General features: G+C 38.5%; 1 protein-coding gene across 1 annotated transcript in view; it reads left to right on the top strand.

Moving 5' to 3' along the window:
* Window positions 1-22014, top strand: part of tusc3 (tumor suppressor candidate 3) — a 45702-nt gene that overhangs the window by 4705 nt on the left and 18983 nt on the right. Inside the window, exons 2-6 of the mRNA XM_028403697.1 lie at window positions 14092-14261; window positions 16888-17005; window positions 18672-18812; window positions 21244-21384; window positions 21504-21593. Coding sequence (XP_028259498.1) covers window positions 14092-14261; window positions 16888-17005; window positions 18672-18812; window positions 21244-21384; window positions 21504-21593 — 660 coding nt within the window. The remainder of the gene's footprint in view (window positions 1-14091; window positions 14262-16887; window positions 17006-18671; window positions 18813-21243; window positions 21385-21503; window positions 21594-22014) is intronic.

The raw sequence follows: 22014 nt of genomic DNA, 5'->3' as shown, positions 1-22014 counted from the left end.
CGGCTTCATGTGGATTATGTGGAGTCCTCTATGGAATTATAAAATTAATAGAATGTAGGTTTTGTATTACTGGGTCTGTGCCCCCCGGTTTATTGCTTATGTGAGAGATGACTTTATGATGTCTGGATAGTATATAAAGGTAGTGTCCCACAGTCATCCCAGCTACAGCTTGTATAACCCCATGATTCAAAATGTAGCTCAGAATGGAAACAAATGTGCTTACAGAGCAAGATATATTTCCTGATGGGAGAAATACAAGCTGGTGAAGTTTAATGTGTTTAAATCTTAGGCAATATATAAGATCTGATCTCCATATTTTGAACCTGTTTTAACTTCAAATCAGTTCTATTCAAAATATGTGTGTGTGTGTGTGTAAATATGTGTCTCTGAGGCTTACTCAAATGCACTTGCCCTGATTACAGGAGAACTGGAGTTTTCCTTCAAAAGGAAGTACTTGTACTCCGTATTTTGATTATTAGAACTTTAATAATGCCATAAATGTGCAGACTCCACAGTGACAGTTATTGTATCTAATTCTCACTGTTTTTTTGAGTTGCCAATATGCCCCCAACTGTCATACTAGTACCATATTTTGCACAGTGTTCTCCCAGTGAATTCAGGGATGATTTGTTTGGATCTCGCTCATTAGCCATAGTTATGTGAATTATTGATGCACCAGTGTCAGGCCTGCTTCCCCAGTGACTGATAGCCTGTGTTTCTACGTCATTTTCCTCCTTTGTTATTCCTCCCTTCCCTCCTCCTTCTCCCCTCCCCTTTCCAGCATGTCTATAACTAATTTTCTTAGTGGTGAAAGGATCTCCATCTCCTGGCTCTCCATCCCGTTTTGCTTCACTTTCCCCTCCCTGCGTCACTTGCCCTCTATTTTTTCATCAGCCACCCTTCTCTGCACACCCCTGTGACATTTGGATAATTATGTGGTGTCATGAAATTAAATCTTTGTTTTTCTTCACGTCATTCTCTGCTTTCCTCTCCATGTGCTTGTTTCCTTGTTCTTAGGGCTTCCCTACCTTTACCCCTGCCTCTGCACTATTTTGTTTTTTGTTTTGTTTTTTTGACATTGCTGCAGCTAATTTCTTGGCCACTTCTCTTAAATCCAGGGGGAATGCAGGGTGTTTCCTTGTTGTGAAGTGAATTTGTCAGTGCCATTAATCACAGGTAGAGGCACCTTGTTTAATATTTTTAAGCTCTGTCAGCTATATAGTCTTTCCTTAGTCAAGTAGTCTGGTAATAAGTTTTCCATTTCAGAACGTAAACTCATTTTATCTCATTTGGCATCAAAACATTCTCCAGCTTTTCTGCCGACATAAACACAGTTCAAACTTGGACTGGTCTGTACCTTTTTCCAGTCATCAACATTCCGGCGTTTGTGTTCCCTGTCAAATCTGATATGTTTCTGGATGTTTGCAGGTCTAAATAATGGCCTCTTAGCAGCTAGTCCACCCTTTTAATCTTTGTTTTATCAGTCGCCTGCTTATGGTCATTCTGGAGTTTTCAGACTCTAATTTAGAAGCATTCATGTCTGCCTGAGGATCAACAGTGGTCTTCTTGCTGTCTCTAGTACTTAATTAAGTTGTTTGACATCTGCTTCAGTTAACTTTTGTTTCCTGCCTCTTCCTTAGCACATTTTGTAAGTACCAGTCTCGGCAATTGACTCCACAGCATACTTGACCACACAACACTTTTCTGCTTTCCCTATTTGTCTCAAACATCCAGCATCATGAAGTGCTGTAATGCTGACTCTTTCATTTTCAGTAAGCTTTTGATGTTTTGCTATTATGAACATGAATGAGGAATTTCAAACTGGTTTCACCTTTTTATACCCAAGCTGGCTCACTGGCCTTCTCTGAGAAATTAATCAAGCATAACATTCAACCTAATTTTACATCTTAATCATGAAATAACAATGCAGCAACCATAGCAACTGTCAGTTCTCCACAGCTGCAGCATGCGTTTGAGAAAGGGCACACTTCAGTATTATAAATAACATGTGTATCATATATAGCACTAAAGCTATTGGTTACATACATCGTTTCATCTCTTCTTGGCCTTGTCTGTAGTATTGCACTTACTTTAACTATTTACTTTTTACTGGGTTATGGTGTCATAATTTATCTCTGCATTTCTTCATCATCTGTGATCTCCACAGGGAAATGTTGTCATGACACTGCCCAGCCCCACCACTGTGAGACATCTGGCTGTATAGCTGATATGAGGTGGCATATTATTTCACTGTGTATGTGTCTCTTTCTGACACAGCATTTGTGGCTGGCTAGTGGCTGATAAAATGTCATGCTCGCATCCTCCCAGACAGACAAACTTGTATATCTATGGCTGTTCATTGGCTGCATACACACTGACAGAAACATAATCTAAGATGCAAGTACACATGCTCTCATATTCAGATCTAGAATTATGTGCTAGATTATTAGAATGGATGCATTTTTCCTACTGCTGTGAATGTGTAGCTTATTGTGTGTGTCTGCACACTGCTCGTCAGAGATTTCTGATTATTCTCTTATTAAACTCTTGGTCGTTCTGCATCACTAGTAGAGAACATTGGACAAAAAAGGCCTATGTAATCTGTGGTGTGTGTGTGTCATAAGACTGCCATAATGAAAACAGTTATCACAACAAGGTAAGTACAGCACAAAGATGGGGAGAAAATTTCATTCCCCAGTCTTTTCTGTCTTGCCTTATATGGTAAAGCTATACCTAGTATAAACGAACTGGTTATGAATTATTGAATTATGATAACATAGCCTTTTGAACGCATCTATTTGTCCAGGGAATGTCAAATAATCACCATGGTCTGTCTGGGGCTCTGCTACTGGTTCTCAATCACTCAGTCAAACACAGTCCCACCTGAAAGGCTTTGAAGTCGTTTTTATATATGCAGCTGGAGAGCTGTGTAGTGGTCGGCATTGTTGGGTTCGGTCTCTGTGATTGTTAAGGTAGAAAAATAAATAATTCAGGGAAAGTCTTGTGAGGAAAAGTTAGAAAAGTGCTTGCCCTCCTTTTTCTGGTTATGCTGCGATTTACTAAGAACTGCATTTCTGTCTCAGCTTGCCATTTAGAGTTACACCTAGTCCCCATCCTTCACTTCACTTCATCCCTCATTTCTACTCCACCCTCTCTCTCTGACTTTCATTTTATCTTTACTGTTTGAACTCTTTTGAATAGTTAGTTATAATGTGGCTGAAGTGAGGTCACCATAAAGTAGAGTGAAATGTTTACCACAGAAATTGATATCCATTATTTTTGCCAAATAATATTTATTAAATTAACAACATTCCACTTAAATGTAGTCTGTCCTCTGGAGTTGGCCTGTTGGCGAAGTACTTTGCTTGTCTGTATTTGTTAAACAAATGTTTTACTGTGCTGCTGCGAGTGTGTGCATGCATGATGATCATGCGTGCACACACTGGCAATTAATTATTGATGGAATGAGAATGTATCGCCCAACCCTAGTCCTCACCAGGTCCACAGAAATGAACACAACAAGTGTTAGTGTGACATAAAAGCATGTAAAATCTCCTATTTGTGGAAGAGTCTTTTTGTTGTTCACATTTCATGTTGGGCCTTTCCTTCTTCCCTTTATTAATGGCTATTTTCAGATGTTATACTTTGTTGTGAAGCACCTACTGCGTGTTTCTATATATGTGTATGTTTTAGATAAATGTAGAGGAGAATAAGGGAACCGTTTTTGACTTGTGAGGAGCTTGCTATGTTATGATGGTTGCGGCCCTCAACTAAGCAACTGGTGGTCACAGCTGTTTGTATTATTGACCAGCCAGTGAGGCTCACTAGCTGAGTGTGGAGCATGTTCTGTTTAGTGTAACTAGCTCACCAGCTCCCTTTTGAGACTGACACTACTTTGCAGTTGGCTGTAAGACAGCTGCAGTTTTGCTGGGGTATAGGAAGTGCATCTCTGTATTCTGCATTTAGAGCAATTCAACAACATTTATTTTTCCAGGCTGTAAAACAGGAATGTTTCTGGACTGCAGCTTCTCTGTAGTGCTGGCTCATTCTGAAATGAACTCTTTAGGCAGTGTGCCAGCTCTTCTAGGTCTGGTTGCTTCATCAAACCAAGGCTGAGATAAGAAATTGAATTAGGGCTGTAGTCATTATGTAAGATGTACAGTATGTTCAAGGGATGCCATTTGTACACCACATCTTTATAGTTTGTTTACAATGTAGAATAAAAGCAGTGCTAAATCCGTGGATTCAACTTCCATCCTGTATGACCGCAGCTCCAATTTATCCTCTAATTTTGCAGTTTATTAGGCATGATGAATAGCCTTGTGTTCTTTTAGCCTTGCTGTTCTTACAAATTACACACCTCAAATTGATAGTCTCTTTACCTCAAATACATTTCTTATATAAAGTCAATCAAGCTTCATATTCTCAAGTCTTTTCAAAAGCCGCCTTTACTCTCTCTGTAAAAGGCCTAGTGAGACTGAGGGAGACTGCTCACCTAAGCAGAAGCAAATAACAAATGCGAATGGGTTATGAGGCTAATTAGAAGCACATTAGGCTCACAGTTATTAGGCACTAATACTAGCGTTAGCTTCTAAAGGCTAATGAGGTAGCATACTAGGCCAATTACACTTTGTATTTCTAATATGCTTATATGTTCACTGTGTGCTTGGCACTGACCATTAAAAACGATCACTGCAGGAAGATTGGTGCAGTCTGCACACCTATTTAGAGATACTGTAAAGGTCAGTACACCTGGAGAGCAGAAAGGAGAAAGACAACTGACCTGGTTGTCAGACATCTTGCAACTTCATGACCTTTAATGTGTCCATGGCTCACACTTCTACCTTCTTCAGCAGTTGCAGCACTTGTATATTAAAATGAATTTCCCCATAAGAAATAATAGGCAATTTGTTTCACAACCCAAAAATATAAATATAAAAAAAAAGAAAATGAAAAGAAAGAAAAGAAAAAAAAAAAATGTCAATGTGTGCACATGCACACACATGCTCACAAGGCTATAGTAAACGGTACATGTTCGCATGGATGTTGACTACATGATCTCAATCTCAATCTCACAGCAAGAGAGAGAGAACCACCGACTCAGTTTTAATCATGTGAGGATCGACAGACTGTATACACATCGCTCATTTATCAAGTTGAAATTTATTAAACATTTCTGCTCGTCTTGCAAATCACTCGCAGACCAAGTTACAGTATAACCTTGGATTACGAGTATTTGGAAAAACTAGAATCAGAGACCTTGATGTGGATGTGGCTTCCCTTCATCTAACAAGCTCACTGCTCCATTTTGCTCTTGGTTTTGTTTGGTACATTTCTCCCCTTCAGTATGCCAAAGATCTCTGAACAACAAAAGCTCATGAAATCCTCAGTCTACTAGATATTATCTGTTGCTGTTGACTAAAGCCCAATTCCCACATGGTTAGTTTTACCTGGTGCCTCACAAAGGAAATTTAAAAATGACTCCCCAGCATCTGTGTTTAGCTTGCTGCTTTTGCATGTCAAGGAAAGCCTGTGTTTTACTTTGCATGCACGTGCATTTAAGGCATTCATCTTTGTCACAAAAGTCAGCAGCAAAAGGTTTATATAAAGCAAAAAGTTATGTATGTAGACATCTCAACTATTCATCACAGGGATGTTTATTCGCCTGGGAAAAATATTGTCACTGCTCCTCTTTGTTAGGCAAGACATGTTTGTTAATTTGCAGTTAAATTTTTGGTTTATAGCTTATAGACATGGCAGATTTGCATAGAATTTTGATGACCTACACACTTAAAAAATTAGAGGAGGTCCCCAGGTAAAAGTTTTCTTAGCGTCCAGCTACACAAGTAATGGAATCCATGAAGTTAAAACCTTGATGGTAATGGTGAAGCAAAGCAAAAACATGCTATTTGAATCTGCAATTATAGCTTTGCTTCTCCTTGTCTCCTTTTAAAATGTACCGATTTGTTCTAATATGCTCTTGTGCTGTCTCTACATCTTGTCCCTGTCTCTGTTGCTCATGATATTGTTTTTTTGCTATCCTTTTTTAATACATCCACTTACACCCATCAGGATGCATTACGAAAAATATACCTGTACCTTAAGCTGTACCACTTGTTTTCTATTATGTGTCATTTACCTCAAAAACTACCCACGGTCAAGTTGAAATTGCTAACACACATATAAATGTTAAAAACACTAAATGCAGGCAGATGAACACTTGGAGTGCTCTCCACACATATTCACTTTAAACAAAAAACAAAGAAAGCATTGAACTTGTGTAATTACAGGGTTTTTTCTTTCACTTAAGAATTTAGAGAGCAAGCGAGCTGAAGTAAGGATAATAAGGCACAGAAAGACTTGATAGTAACATGTCCCTGACATCATAATATATTAGTCATGTGTCAAGGAGATGAAGGAGCTCTCATATTGGCTTTGTGCTCCTTTCAAACTCAAGAATGACTCTGCTACAACTGACACATCTCAAGGGCTTCATTTATGTCATCTTCTCTTTTTATGGTTTCTTGCACTTTCTTTCACTGGTTCCAAAGATATTTGTTGTTATTTCTGTTGGTGCCCTGAAGTTTGTTTTAGATTGTTTAGCCATTTCTTTTTCTAAAGGATGGACTTTTCTAAAGTGGTCTTTCCTTGGCTGCTTTCTAATAGTTTGTTGTAACTTGAATTAGAGAAGTTTTTCTTCATAATCAGCTAATGGCACACCCAAAAACGTCCTGATGGCTTGTCTTTGCGTCGCTCATGGATATGACAGATACAGTATGGAAAAGCCTCCATTAGTTTTGTGGCATGTGTAGGATTTGCTCCTCCTTTCTGTTACATTTTCACTTGGTGATGTAAATCTCGGAGAAAACAAATTCACTTGCTGTAATGTTTTGATAGTACTATAGTGATGCTGGTGTAGTTGTTTATAGTGGTCATGAAGATGGGTCCACCTTTCTAAATTGATGAACATGTTTGAAATACAAGTATAGTATTGACTCAAAGTATACATTATTAACATCATGAAATATTGTTAAAAAAAATCATTTTATACGTTACTTCCTGTCTTTTTTGTGCATCCTCTCACTGTTTTCTTCCCATTTTGTTCATTTATTTCTCTCACTTTTTCCAATCCCTCCACCTCTTGGCTTTATTGCAAGGAGTAGTATAGTGACCATATGCTCCCTGAGTGACTCCCTATTGCTAGACTGACCCTTCATTGGTCGTGTCCATCCCCAGTTTTTATTGAGATGCCTTTATAACAAAATCATACTGTGCTGATGCTTCATAAAACCCAATTGAAGCTCGGTGCTTTCTCTGGAAAAATGATATTTGTAAAGATTGGGGGAAAGGAAAAATAAAGGGGGAAGAAGAAGGTGTAGAGGTCATGCTGAGGGAAATAGTAAAGGGCTGAATGGGTCCACACACATGGCCAAAACATTCTGATTGAGATTAAAAGTAACTAAACTAGACAATAACTAGAAAAATCAAGTCAACATCATGTGACCAAATTACTCCAAACTTTGCTGAACTTTACCCCTATAGGAGACAAATTGGAGTCTTCGAATTGGATTTGAGGGGGTCTCCTAATTTGTAATAATATATGAGAAGAAATTTAAGATGTTTCAGAATAAATAGGACTTACAACACTTTGTTTTGTTAGCATGTGATGCGACAAAAACCAAAGGATACTTGGCCAGTAAAACTAAACATGAAGAGAACCCCTCCAGGGCTCTAGACTAACTTTTTGCACTGGTTGCACTGGTGCACCTAACTTTTTTTCTTCGGTGCACCAGTACAAAAATTAGGTGCACCGCATCACATCCGTATATTTTTGTACGCATCAGTACATTTTGTACATATGAATAGGCTTAATAATCACATATCACAATGAATTTGGACCTTGTATAATTAACACAGTTAAATAAAAAATATTTTAAATACTGATAAAGTACTGATAGTACTCATTCAAATTATGGACAAACTAGCCAACAGGTCTGCCTGTCAGAAATCCATGATGAAGATTCAAAGTTCATACAGCACTCTTCAGTTCCCTGTTTGCTTTCTCTCTGTATTTTCTGGCTGTCACTCCTCACTTATCTATCTGCCCATGTGAATTAAAAATCATTAAAATTATATACACCATTATTTATTTAATAGTTGTAATTGAGATATATATTTTGTTTTCTTCAACACATTTCTAATGCAGCTACAGTATCTCTTCTCTCATCTTCCTCACCTCTCTTCCTCTCTGCCTCTGTCTCCTCTATTTCTAAAGCTGAGCTCCAGCTGACAGACTTTTCATTCTGTCTGTCACAGTTTTAGCTGTATGCAGATATCATACTGGCAGACAATGGTCCACTATAGCAGGATAATAACAATACTTTTTTAAATGGGCGTTCGTCATGTAACCATGTACTATAACTCCTTAAAACCATTTGACTGCTGTCAGTCAGAGTGACTCAGCCTTCATGGATGAACTACGCAGGTCAGATGATACTGTCCGTCAGACCTGTTGTTCAGTCTGTTATAATGCTACGAGCACGTCACGCCCCCTCCCTGAACATTACCGGCTCGTTATCATCCGTCATTCAGGTCAAAAGCAAATTAGCAAAACCCGCATAGTAGCAACAAATCCTGCTCTTCCGCTGCATGTTCACCTGAACTGCGGCTTCTGCAGCGAAACGTCTTTAATGCCTGTCTGTCTGTGTGCGCGGTGCAGTGAGAGGGCCGTATGAGTTTTGCACACACGTCCGGGCTGAAACGAACTTTGTTCTTGTTCCCGATACCTCGGGTAACAGATCTCTCTGTTCTCGTGGAGCATGGAACAAGCTTTAGCGCACAGCATCAGCTCTGTGCAGCATATGTCCGTGTTCTTCTTTTTCTGGATTTCCTGCGGTCTCGGCTGACTGCAGCAGACACGTTTTCAAAGATACACACATGCAGGGCCCCGCCCTTCATGGTCTCTGATTGGTTTAGACCACGATATGAGCCTGATGTGTGTCTGTTGTTGGACAACAGGGACACTTTTAAGAGTTGCGGAGAATGTATCTCCCTCTAACAGCTGGTCGTACCGGTGCAACCTCTGATATTGTTTTGGTTGCACCTTTGAGAAATTAGGTCGCATTTGCGACCAAAATGGTCGCACTCTAGAGCCCTGCCCTCGACTGCATTGCTCCCTGCTGCCTGAAGGTGTGCAAGGGCCTGATCGACACTGCTTGAAGCTTTAGTCTAATCTCTAGTCTTAATTAATGTGTGTTATACTGTGATGTTCTCTCCCACACTCAGTGCATGCAGTGGTTTTTGCTAGCTTCACATTACGTTTAATTTTTAGATTTATTCTTGCATCTGAACTGCTGAACTGGCATTTTAAAGGAAGTTTAAAAGTTCAGTTGATAAAACTCACAAACAGCCTAAACTAACAAACAACAGACAGGCGCCCTAGAGAAAGGAAATGACAAAAGATTTCAAATGTCACACCATGTGCCTGGGAGGTTTAGAGAGAAGCTGTAATCTGTAAGCAAGTAAAAGGAAATCTTAGATATTCTATAAGCATCACAGGGAGACATGATCGATGGCTCTAAGGCAGGGGGTGGGGTGGGGGTGATAGAAAAATAAAATCACCAGAGGGTGACGGACGGGAAGATGCATGGACAAAGACAGTAGAAAAATGCATTTATTTTAAATAATTGTTATTAGGCAGATAAGCTGACAAATCCCCACCCCCAACCCCTCTAGTGACAAGTCATGATTTTTCTGGGAATCACAGATTATGAGCTGACAAATGTGGGGTTGGCAATATGAAAGCTTTTTAGCTAGATCCAGACAAACGACTCATAGACATGCTGTCAATATGATGGTATGTGTGTTTGCACCCTTTTTTTGTCGCAGGATTTCACTAATTGCCTCCAGTGAGTTGTGTATAGTTTTGACTGATCTGCTTAAAAACTCAGTCAAAAAGTTTGTTAGCCCGATTGTTGGTGTATACAAAAACTGTGTTGCTCATTCTGTTCTTGTGCTTCATCAATGCTCTCGGTCATCTTCGTGACCTCTCCCCGTCTTTTTCCACACATTTGAATTTATTATTTTATGTATTTGCTTTTCCCTTAGATGAGTCCTTTAGTTTCTACTTTTTATTTTTACAATCCCAACACTTTTTAATAATCCAAACTTTCGTTGTGCTCTCAGTCACCTCTGTCCCCAGTCATCTGAGTAATGCTGTTTTTTTTTTCCTCCTTTCTCATTTGTTCTGCCCTCCTGAGTGTTCCTTGTGCATGAGTATGTCCGTTAGCTTTATTTGGTTTAACACAATACAAAAAGTCTCCAAGTCATCATAAGGACACTATGATTACCAAAAATTGCCTTGCAGTAAGTTTTGTTGGTTTTTACAAAGAGCTGTGTTTCGTTTTGTGTGTGTGAGAGAAAGCTGGAGAGTGGCGAGTCTTTGTTCCCTGTTATATGAAGCCAATTTCTAGTAATCCCCTCTTTCAATGGGAGAATTGGAGGAAACTGTATAGACGGCTGAGGGCCAAAGCCAAAGCCCATTCACTTACAATAGACCTCGGTTAAGACCGCCCAGAGCAAGGGATTGTTGATTGAACAAATGCTGTTAGCTTTTCATGTGGAAGGTTCGCAGCTCAACCCCCTGGCTGGCTGTCCCCATCCATTACAAAGCACTCGAAGGAATCCCGTGGGGCATTTTAGCACTAATAGCGCTATAAAGCATTGTTATAGTAAGCAAACATATGTAAACATATAAAAAATACTTCACGTCAGTTCAGCTTGTTAAGCCATCATCACTAAACAGTGCAACACACAGGAATAACCACCATGGCGTGACATATCGTAAAGGACAGGGGAAGAAATGTATGTCTGAATGTATGGCAAAAAGGTGAAGGAAGGCGATTATAGGGTGTATTTGGAAGTGCCATTTATTTCTGGTCTGGCTGTTAATTAAAACAAATAAAGTCTCATGTAATGAATACAATAATTAACCACCCTCTAGCCCGTTTATTTTACAAACATATCCTTTAGCATTGGTAGCAACAACCTAGTTTACTGTTAAGGTAAAAAAAAATAGACCAATTAAGTCACTGACCATCATTGGTCTGACAGCTTTTGAGCTGGCTGAAAAGCTGGCAGAGTGTATGATTGTGTAGCTGGATGGCTGATAAAATAACCATCCTCTATCATGCTCCACATCACCTCTCGCTGTGTGGTCATCAGTGCATGAGTCAGTTGCCTCAAACTTTATGTGTCATATTCTTCCTGTCTGTGTTCTTCTCCCATCTCCATTCACTTTACCCAATCTCACTCTCCTTATCAAGTTCTATTTTTTTCCTTTTTCATTTGTAACACATCTGGGTTGTTATATCTCCTTCACTTGGTGTAAGAATCTTTTTCTGCAGGGTCCTGCATTGTAAGGAGTGGGAAAATGATGCAGATTTGATTAAAGAAAAAATAAGGGAAAGCAGAAGCCATGAAGATTAAGTAGAAACAATATAATGAGAGGAGAGAACACAGGAAATGTTGAGGTAGAGAGAGATTTAGATTATGGTTCACTGCTGCTGATACAGTTTACCACCCTACCCTATGACCTATAATGTGTGTGTATTACTGAGAGGTTATGACATTCATAGAGTGAGTAACAGAAAATCGGATGGATAAAACAGGATATTTGCAGTCTATTTGTGCGTCTTACTCAGTCGCGCACACACACATGCACATACACACGCCCTAGATGTGATTCATTTGAGTGCCCTCTGTGCTCAGTGGGGTAGAAAATAAATGTTTTTAATGGTCATAGGCTGTTTGGAGTGCTTATGTATTTCACATGTTTGTGTGTGTGGGTCAGGTAATGTCGGGAACCATAATTTTGACATGTGGGAGTCACTTGAAGGTCCAGCAGAAGGTGTTTAAATAGCTCTTTGCCTGAATTGCCCCTCAGACACTTTTTTGTAGTTTATATGCATTATTTATTTTAATTGCTGTGGATTCTCAGATAATAATGGCCTTATTTACTTCAACTGAAGACTGTTTTCGACAGTCGGGTCAGAATCTTTTTTTCCCTTTTCTTGTCTGCTTCTCTTTGCTGCATTAATTTGGCGTATCTACATCTACATGTGCCATTGTTTCTCATATAGGAGTCTACCCCTGCTGATGGGTCTCCTTTTTGTTTGCAGCTTTTGTTTTTCCTGACAATATTAACTTGACCATTTGAAGCCCACAAATAAATGTAGTCTTTTTTAACAAGACGCTCTCCCTAGACTTTAGGTTTGAGTGTGCAAGTAAGAGAGAGCATCATTACTGGCGGTGTGACTGGCACCCAGGACTGACAGTGCTCCTTTTGGGGGCTGAATGCACATGGCAGAAAAACTAGAATTAGGGAAGACAAGCAGAAAACACTTTGTACCCCATTTGGACATACACGTGGATGTGTGAAATCTTTGTGTTGGTGTGTCGTACTTTTTTTTTAACCATGTTCCTCACTGAATCTCCTCCCTCATTATACACAGGCATTTAGAATTGTGTGTTGTCTGCAATGCACAAGCAATACAGAAGAAACATGCTATACCAGTGTCTGTCTTTCTCTCTATGTCCAACTTTTAACTTTGTCAAACTTGTCCCCAGGCAGTTCACTGGAGAGTTATTCTACATCTCTGCTATGTGACCCTTACCTTAGCATTTTGTGCAAAAGAGATAGAAAAAAGACATGACATTCTGTGCCTTATTAGCAGTAGGAGTGAATCCGATTTGAACGGGTACAGCCACCAAAGCCTACCCTCTTCTTACACTTGAGCCTGGCGTCCAGTGCCCTCATGTCAATACAAGATGCGCTTGCATATGTTGACTGGTAGCAGCTCCAAGTGAGAATTATAAAGCATGCTGTATCTTAGTTAGTTATGAGTTGGCACCCTCAGCTGGCTCAGTTGGATAGACTTTTTAATTATACATTTACAAGTAAACAATAAAATGGGCACAGCTGTGTTAGTCACTCATCCAGCAAAATAGAGCAAGCTCAGCATCGAGCCTTTTTTTCTTAATATTTAATGTGGCATTTTGCCATTCAATAAATTCTTGAAGAACCCCATTTTGAATTCTTCACAACATGCACCTGTGACATGTTTTGACATTTAAAGCGATTCATATAGCGTAAGTTTATCACTCAGGGAGATGGATTTTATGATTACATAAGTACATGTAATTGTTTAAATATATTTATTGGTGTTACTGTATATATTAAAGGTACAGTGAAGGCAGTCTTTCATGGAAAATGCATGAATAACCCTAGGCACAGTCTAGTTTGAAAACAGAAAAACACCGTCTAGTTTACAAAAAAAGGTTGCTGTATAAACTGAAATGTTTCTTGTACAGATTTTTCCTGTACATTTTGTACGAGTTTGAAAACAAGTGTTTCATCAGCAGTCTCACTATTTCATCACTCATCAGCTCAGAGCTGAAGTTTGGTTAAAAAAAAAAAATAAAAAATCACGCTCACAGCAACTGTGCAGCGTCCGGAGAACATACACTGAGAGAGTCACACAGTAGATATATGCACATACTGGCTTTTCTGCTGTGTGCATGTGTGCTTTGCATTGTTTACTTTTAGTATTGCGTGTCATGCTGATGTGTCCTCCTGGTTGAAAGCATCCTGCTGGATTTAATCAGCAGCTAACAGTTCACACACAAGCACAACATAGAACTAAGTCTTTTCTGTACTGTATAAAACCCTAGCCTCCCAAACCAGGTCTCTTTTTCTGTAAATAATGGTTTGCTATATTTAGGATTCTGCTTGTACCTTATTAGCAAATACTGGCCAGCAGGAATGGAAGCTATTGAAATTTTGATTAAGTAACTTGCATCCAGAAACGCCATCTTTTGTACTAGCCTTGAAACTTTACAAGAGCTGATAAATACAGCAGGGCTCCTCTTGGAGGCATTACCTGCTTTTCAGTGAAGAAAGTATTTCTTTTTAATCTCTAGGAATTACAATGCCTATAACCATAATTTGGAATGTTGAGTGGCATTAATTACCACACTAGACTGACAATAACAAAAGGATGTTTTGTCCCCTTTCTTTGTCTTTGTGTTCAGAACATGCTGTCTGAGAAGGTTGACCAGATGATGGAGTGGTCCGCTCGCCGTTCGGTCATCCGTATGAATGGGGACAAGTTCCGTCGTTTCGTCAAGGCCCCGCCCAGGAACTACTCTGTCATCGTCATGTTCACTGCCCTGCAGCCTCAAAGGCAATGTTCTGTCTGCAGGTAAATACACACACACACACACACCTTCAAGGCCACTGAACTTACTGTAGGCCATATCTAATGTAACAACCATTCCTTTGTTCTTTCCATTGCCTGAGCTGACATGCTCTCCTGCAAGTTTAAACTGGATTTCGCCAATGGTAGAAAAGTCTGTGAGCTCTTGAGTCACATGCACACAAGAACAAATGTCCTAGAACTCTTCTGATATTTCATGCACCTTCCATCCACATACACACATACAGGCTTTTACAAAATGGGAAATGGAGAAAACATTATATAACAAGAACCTGTGGGTCACTTTGACATTTAGATCAAAGGGACTCAAGCCAAATATACAACCTAAGGGAAATGAATAAATTTCCCAAAACAAGGCCAGCAGGACCTACTTACCCACTTATGCATTGTAAAGATTTTCTGATATTTCTAATAACTTATACATATTAATCGACAATGACTTTCATAATGCTTACATCAGAATAAACGTCAACACAACAAGGTCTCCTACCCTAAAAAGTTATGTTATTTTAGAACCATGGAGAGTTCTGCACAAAACACAAGTTCATACAAGTGTGTCCTATGGAGCTATCCGTGGTGCTGAAAGCTACAGCACAATCAGTGAACCTCTAGTTGTCGTTTTTGTGAGTGATCTGGGCTGCACGCAAAAGTAGGACATGGTCAGGGTTTGTTTAGGTCTGAAAGGCATTTTTATTTTGTGCTTCCTGGCTGTAGTCACATGAAATCTGAGGTATATTTAAGAAAAAACTGTTCCACATTTTAGGATTACTGAGTGCCTCTGGCCTTGTGTCTAAAGGGGCTGTCCAGCTAGTAGATAATATCCCCTCCTGTCCTACTCCTTCATTCTGACCTGGCTTGTCACCCTAATCAGCCACTGTTCTTCATCACTCATTTGATTAGATAAGTTATTCATCACCAATGTCAGAACAGCATCCCGACAGAGAATGGACTCACATTATCATTATTGCAGTAATACAGATAAACTAAGTCTCTTTTTATTTGTCTTTAAGTAGTATTTTCAATAAGCATTATTATCACACCATAGTTAAATACATCACTGCCAAAGCTTGCTATTTTTTGTAATTGTTTTTTTTCAGGGAGCTGCCATCTTACATAAACATGTTTTTATGTGTTTATGTCTGAAATCTCTCGCTCTCCCTCTTAACAAGGAACTAGACAACGTATTTTTTATTTAATTGCCAGATGCATCCATTAATGTCAGCTCTTTTGTCTCTTTCTCTCTCACTTTGCCTCAAGCACTCTCATTAACATTAGCGACACATCATTAGAAAAGGAGAGTAAGAGAGAGTATGAGATGGATGTTACACACTGACCTCAGAGTCTGCCTTAAGAGGACTATCGGGCGGTGAAAAAGATCGCTAATCACTTGGGTCCTCACCCCAACATCACTCCTAAGCTCCATACTACTTACACATTTTATTTAGCTTTTAACTAAATATTACTTTGCAATAGAAATAAGACATGGAGATGATCTCATTGAACTGTTTTTAAACCTTAGGACTGTTGTGAAGTAGTTTCTTAAACAATAAAAATATTGACCATAAGCACGGTAAAAGCTATATCTCAGTGACACCTTGGCAACTTAAGCATAGTGTTGCTTTCAGACAGAGATGAGCAACCTTGTAATCCTTGAGAGTCTGCTGGCCTGAGTTTCAACTTGCCTGACTTTTTTTTTAAGTGGCAGACACTTCAAAGTGATCCCAACATTAGCTGTGACGATAGCACTGTAACAATACCATACATAATACATCCTGACAGACAATTTTCAACTAACTAAAGCTAACACAAGAGTCAGTTGACAAAAGGCACAATGCCAAAATAAGGGCAGGCATTTAAGTGAGCACATGTGAGAGAAATAATAGAAACTAGTGATGCGGAATATTATTGTTTAACTTGCTATGCAGGAGGGTAAAAGACCGAAAAAACACATTTATTTCAGTGAGCTGTTTTGCCCCTACTAAAGACTACAGTACACTAACTATGTAGTACACTTGTGCACTGTTCCCCACTTTCTTTTCTTTCCTTTTTTAAACTCTGAGTCAGCAGTCTCTTTTTCTTTGTTTTACTTGTTCTTGTTTTACCCTATCACTTTTAACCCCATCTTTCAGTTTAGAGGTCATTGATACGCAGTGTATCTCTGGTGTGTTCCTTTTTTTGGATACCTATTTGTCCCTTCATGAATATATTCATCATTTCATCCTCTGTGGAGTGTTTGTACTCATGGCTTATCAGAATCACAATAACATTGTCTGCAGGACAAAGAGCAAATGATAAATATCTCTAAAATGGAAAAAGTATTTAAAAGAACATGCTCGGGGCTAAGGAGAATGACAGTATAAACTTTTTTCCCACTTTGGCACCATAATATTTTCTTCCGAAAGCAATGTTTAAACAAAACATCTTTTCTGATATAAAATTGTTGAATATAATTTTAAGAGTGAAACATTTTGTGTTGGAGGAGTTTCTAGGACAGCAGTGGTCATTTTGTTGTGTTACCAAAAAGAAGCTTAAATCCTGAATACAATCCTGTCTGATACAGTTTACAGTCATTTTCATTTTTTTTTTTATCCGTCATTTTACTCTTTCACAGGCAGGCAAATGAAGAATACCAGGTTCTGGCAAACTCCTGGCGTTACTCATCTGCATTTTCCAACAAGCTCTTCTTCACTGTTGTGGACTATGATGAAGGAGCTGATGTTTTCCAACAGGTAACAAATCAAACTGGCATCTTTGATTTTTTTTTTTATTATTATCAGTTGATTGATCTAAATTTTGAATACTGATTTACCCATCTTAAAATTGCAGAAGCGAGAACTGCCTAAAACTACAAAATAGCATTTCACCTCATATGTATGTCGTCAGTGTCTGAGCAGGCAAAGATACAGATTGTGCAAGAAAGCAGCACCACTTGTCATGTGGATACACATTTGTGTTGTATTCTACTTTGGTAAAACAGAACGGAGACAGTGTTTGCACAGATAATACAAAATTATGCTGTCTTTTAAAGATGGGTATCAAAATGTTGTTGTGTTTTTTAACTACAAATACTTCTGTTGCTCTTTGATGTAAATGTTATGATATCAGAGGTGTTGGATAAGAAAAGCCTGCAACTAGACGCTGTTTGCAAACACCTTTTATCTTAAAAAAATAGAAAAGAGGCAAATAAATCCTCAGATGTCCTTTTTTATTCTTCATACTATTAGAGTGTGTCTGCATGTTCATATTTTAACTGCATATTGTATGTAGACATTTTGTACCACTTCAAATACAGGATGAAGGTGCGTGATGGATTTCTTTCTTTGCTGCATTTTTCTTAAAGAGTCCTGGGGAAAATGGGAAAGAGCAAACCAGTTGACATTATTTTCAATTATGATTGAAGGGGAGTGTTGGGATTTGGAGTTAAAGATGATGTGAAGCTTGGAGGGAGAGGGGGAGATAAAAAAAAAAAGAACTCAAATTAGGTAAAGAAATTCCTGTTTTACCTAAACTTCATTATTTAGCTCTGTGTTGTGGGTTTGGTTGGGTGTAGGAAACGGTGCAATACAGTTGTACGGAACATTACACTGATCGAATTTTCAGGACAGTCTTTGTCATAGCTCCAGTGTAAGTCCAGTGACAGCACTACTTGATAAAATCTAATTAGCAAAAGCACTTTTTTATTGGTTTTCTGCAATTTGCATTGTGTCTTATAGTGTTTTGTATATTATCTCTAAAGCCTGGAAATGTTGTGGCTATAAGGTGAGAACAGGCTCTTTTCATTCTTCATGTGGAGAAAAATGCAAAGTTCAAATGCAGTTTTCAGCTGACAGCAGCACTTTAGATGTGCAGGGCTCCTGCAAAATGCATTTTTATTCTCTGAGGCTTGGTGGAAGTAAGGATAACGTCCCGGAACCTGCTGGCTTATTTTTATTTGTTTCCTGGGAATCAATCACGCCTAAACCTTCTGTGTCAACATGTCACAAGGGTGCATATAGTAGATCATCATTTGCTGGCTGAGTGGCTGAGAAATTCAAGGATGATGCAGAAAAGGGCAGATTATTATTCCATGCAAAGTACTATAAATGTTTTAAACCGATTGTTTATTGTGTAAGCGGAAATCTAAATAAAATTCAAAATCCTCCTGCTTAGGTGGAGAAATAGAGCACACTGGGTGCTCAGACATTGTTTAAATGACTTTTTTTAACTGTTCTGATGCATCTGGTATTTAGAAGTCAGCCTAAAGAAGAAAATAATCCTCCTAATTTGGTTTTGAGTGATGAGACTAGAAAGTCTGAGATGTATAATGAAGATGAAGTTACTAGCTCTTGCTATCAAATGTCATGGTATAAGGATTATATGTTAGTTACTTATTCACTTGTATTTTTCTTTCTCTAGCTAAACATGAACAGTGCTCCAACCTTCATGCATTTTCCAGCTAAGGGAAAGCCGAAGAGAGCCGATACATTTGACCTGCAGAGGATTGGATTTGCCTCCGAGCAGCTTGCCAAATGGATCGCAGACCGCACAGATGTTCAGGTAATGCAGAATCAGACTATTTACATTTACACCTGTTACAGGTTTTTGCAAGAAACATGCAACAATTGTAAGCAAAACATTTTTTTCAGTGGAGTCCTGTCTGATTTTGTGATTATGTAAGATTTTTACAAGCTATTTTTTTTATCTGATCGGTTTACTCAGTCAAATATGAAACATCAGTCCACATTAATCTGACATCCACCTTTTCAAGCTGTGCTAGTGTGGATGTTTAGTTTAATGCAAAAGTTTCTGTGTTTTCACACCAGCCTTTAAGGCAAAGCGTCACTTGGCATAAGTAACTAAGTTTAGTGACATTAAGAACTGAGTACATGGAGTTAAAAAGGTGAGCTCACCAGACCTCTGCAGCCACTTCTGCTTTATACAAGTGGCTTGAGGCCACATTAGCCTCATATCTGATCTAATCCCTGACTGAACTATTGCCAGTTGAGCTGCATTATGTGTAGTTTGGCAATGAAAGACTATATGGAGTGCAAAGATGGCATCTCGGTTGTTTTATAACCAGTGTGATATGAGAGGTTAAGGCTAAATTGGCAGGGTAAACATATTTGTCCCAGCTTCGACCATTCAACCAGCTACAATGTCTCTCTACCAGGAGAACATGTCAGCCAAGTACCAGCAAGCACACTGTTGTCTAAGCATCCTGCTCACATCCTGATGGATTCAAAAGGCTGCCTTTCATAGAAGGCGATGTGGAGCACTTACACTAAGTGCGAGCTTTTAGGCTCTCCAGTGTGACTTTACCACATGAATTAAGAACTGAATAGAGGGGGGAAAGAAGAAAGGACAGGTGTATGATCAAAAGAGACGAATAAATTTGTGTGATGGAAGAACTCAAATAAAAGCCACAAAATATTGATGTGCCCAAGAATGAGAATAAGACAGATAGGGGAAATGGACTTCAGTCGTTACATTTTGTTTTGTTTTATAATGTAGAATTTTAAGATAAAACTACTTTTTTTCTTTTGCAGAATCCACAAGGTTCATGCTTGCATTTGGATAAGCTGTCATTTACATGACTAGAGCTCACAAAAATGACTAGCAGACAGTGGAATATAGTCTGATATGCAAAATAGATTAATGACTGAGCTGGACTTAAGACTTCCCCTTTGCTTTCACATCCACAATTATGCACATGGACATTTCAATCCAATCACACATAATAACAGCAAATGGTAAACAGATTTTCACTGGTGATGTAATAATTGGTGACACATGCATGTGGTCTGTTATTTAGAACATTTTTCCCTTTTCATCTGCTGTAAAATGGTACATAGTCACACACACACACACACACGGAAAAGTCCAATATGGACTTTGGACTAATATGGTGTCATTTACACTCAGATTGCATCTCAGGATTGTGTCTGCATTTGTAATTCACTTTCTAAGAAACTTCTAATTCCAGTATACTGTTTAACTCACATTCTGACATTTACATAAAAAAGACTAAGAATAAAATAAATATAAAAAGTGTTTCTTTTTAGCACAGAGTGTGCACATTTTGACATGAAAAACAAGCTTCTCTAATTCTTTCTGTCAATATGATTTCACTAAGCTATGAGGATCAATGAACAAATTACAGACTTAAGAAAAAGATCCCCGTTTTCTTCAATGAAGTAAGGTTTCAGTTTTGTAAAGAGTGAATCCATTTTTTGTGTAGAAGATGCAAAATGCATTCTACTGTTATTGTTTTTCATGTCTGTTATAGCATTTACTTGTGAGCATTTTCAGCTTTCAACCGGCAAGTGTCTGCTTTTTGTAGAGTCGTCAAAGTTGAATCATTTGATTACATGTCCACGTCTCCCTGATGCTTTCTTGGAATGGTTCACTTCAGTTTGCTGTGAAATGAACAATCAATGTGTTTCTGAGAACATGACTCACTCTATTGCAGTTTTTAGTCTCTGCTGAGTTTGATTATATGAAGTAGCCTTATTGGGTAGTTTGAAGGACACCAGACAGTTTAACTTCAGGTATTTATACAGGTGGGGGAAAATGTCTTCATCTTATACCACTTATAACAACTTCAGGAATGATTTCATGGGTTGAAATATTCCAGCCTTTGTTGAACACATATTTGATAAGTAAATATTGATAAACATATTGGACAATGTGAACCTACTTTATGCTTGCTTCTCCAACAACAAACAAGCAAATCACTGATGAAAAATGGTATAAAATGTTTCTTTTATGTATAAAATCTAGCGTTTGTCTTCTTTGTGTATAAATTACAGAGCTCAAGAAGTAGATTGTACTGCACATTGACTGTACCACAGTTATTTATTTTGACTACATCTGCATGTACAATTACATTTTATACTAACTGGAAAATGGAAAAATTCCATGTTATAGATGGTACTGATTACAAACATTTCTCTCATTCTCTCTCACTCTCCTTTCTCCATTTCTTTAGATCCGTGTCTTCCGCCCTCCTAACTATTCAGGCACTATTGCTTTGGCTCTTTTAGTGTCTCTAGTTGGAGGTCTTCTGTATCTGAGGAGGAACAACTTGGAATTCATTTACAACAAGACTGGATGGGCCATGGCTGCACTGGTATGACACATGCATGGAAAGTCGTGTAAAACTTCATTAGAAGCAAATGTGGACATGGAAGTTTTTGTTCTTTTCTATCTTGGCTATTTCTTATTTGATGCCATCCTTCTCTCTAACAGTGTGTGGTTTTTGCAATGACATCTGGACAGATGTGGAATCACATCAGAGGGCCTCCTTACGCTCACAAAAACCCACAGAATGGGCAAGTGGTAAGTTTATTTCTGTTTTTGAATATTAATATATCTCTCTAGCCTCGTCTTTTCCTTAGTTATTGCTGTATTAACTGCCCTTTATGCTCTTCTTTTTCTTTTGTTGTTCCCTTTCGTTTTTAAAGCCTTGTGGTTACACTGTTGTGAGTAAGGTTGATTAAATCAGTGATAGAAGTAAAAATCATGCATTATTACCTGCTAACGGGTCAGCACCAAAACATGTGTTACTAGACGGCAGGGAGCAGTCATTGTGTGTAAATATCACTCTAGAGATGTGTCGGAGTCATCTTGAAGGAAGCAGCAAGAAAGAGAAAGTCTTTTTGTTCTGCTTTTTTCATTTATCTAACTGACTTCCACTGTTTCATACAATTTCTCTGGTTTTTTTTGGACAATCGCCACTTTTTACAACGATGTGGGCAAA

The sequence above is a fragment of the Parambassis ranga genome, chromosome 1, assembly GCF_900634625.1.
Source record: "Parambassis ranga chromosome 1, fParRan2.1, whole genome shotgun sequence".
NCBI lineage: Eukaryota > Metazoa > Chordata > Actinopteri > Ambassidae > Parambassis > Parambassis ranga.
This window is presented reverse-complemented; position numbering and strand designations above follow the sequence as displayed.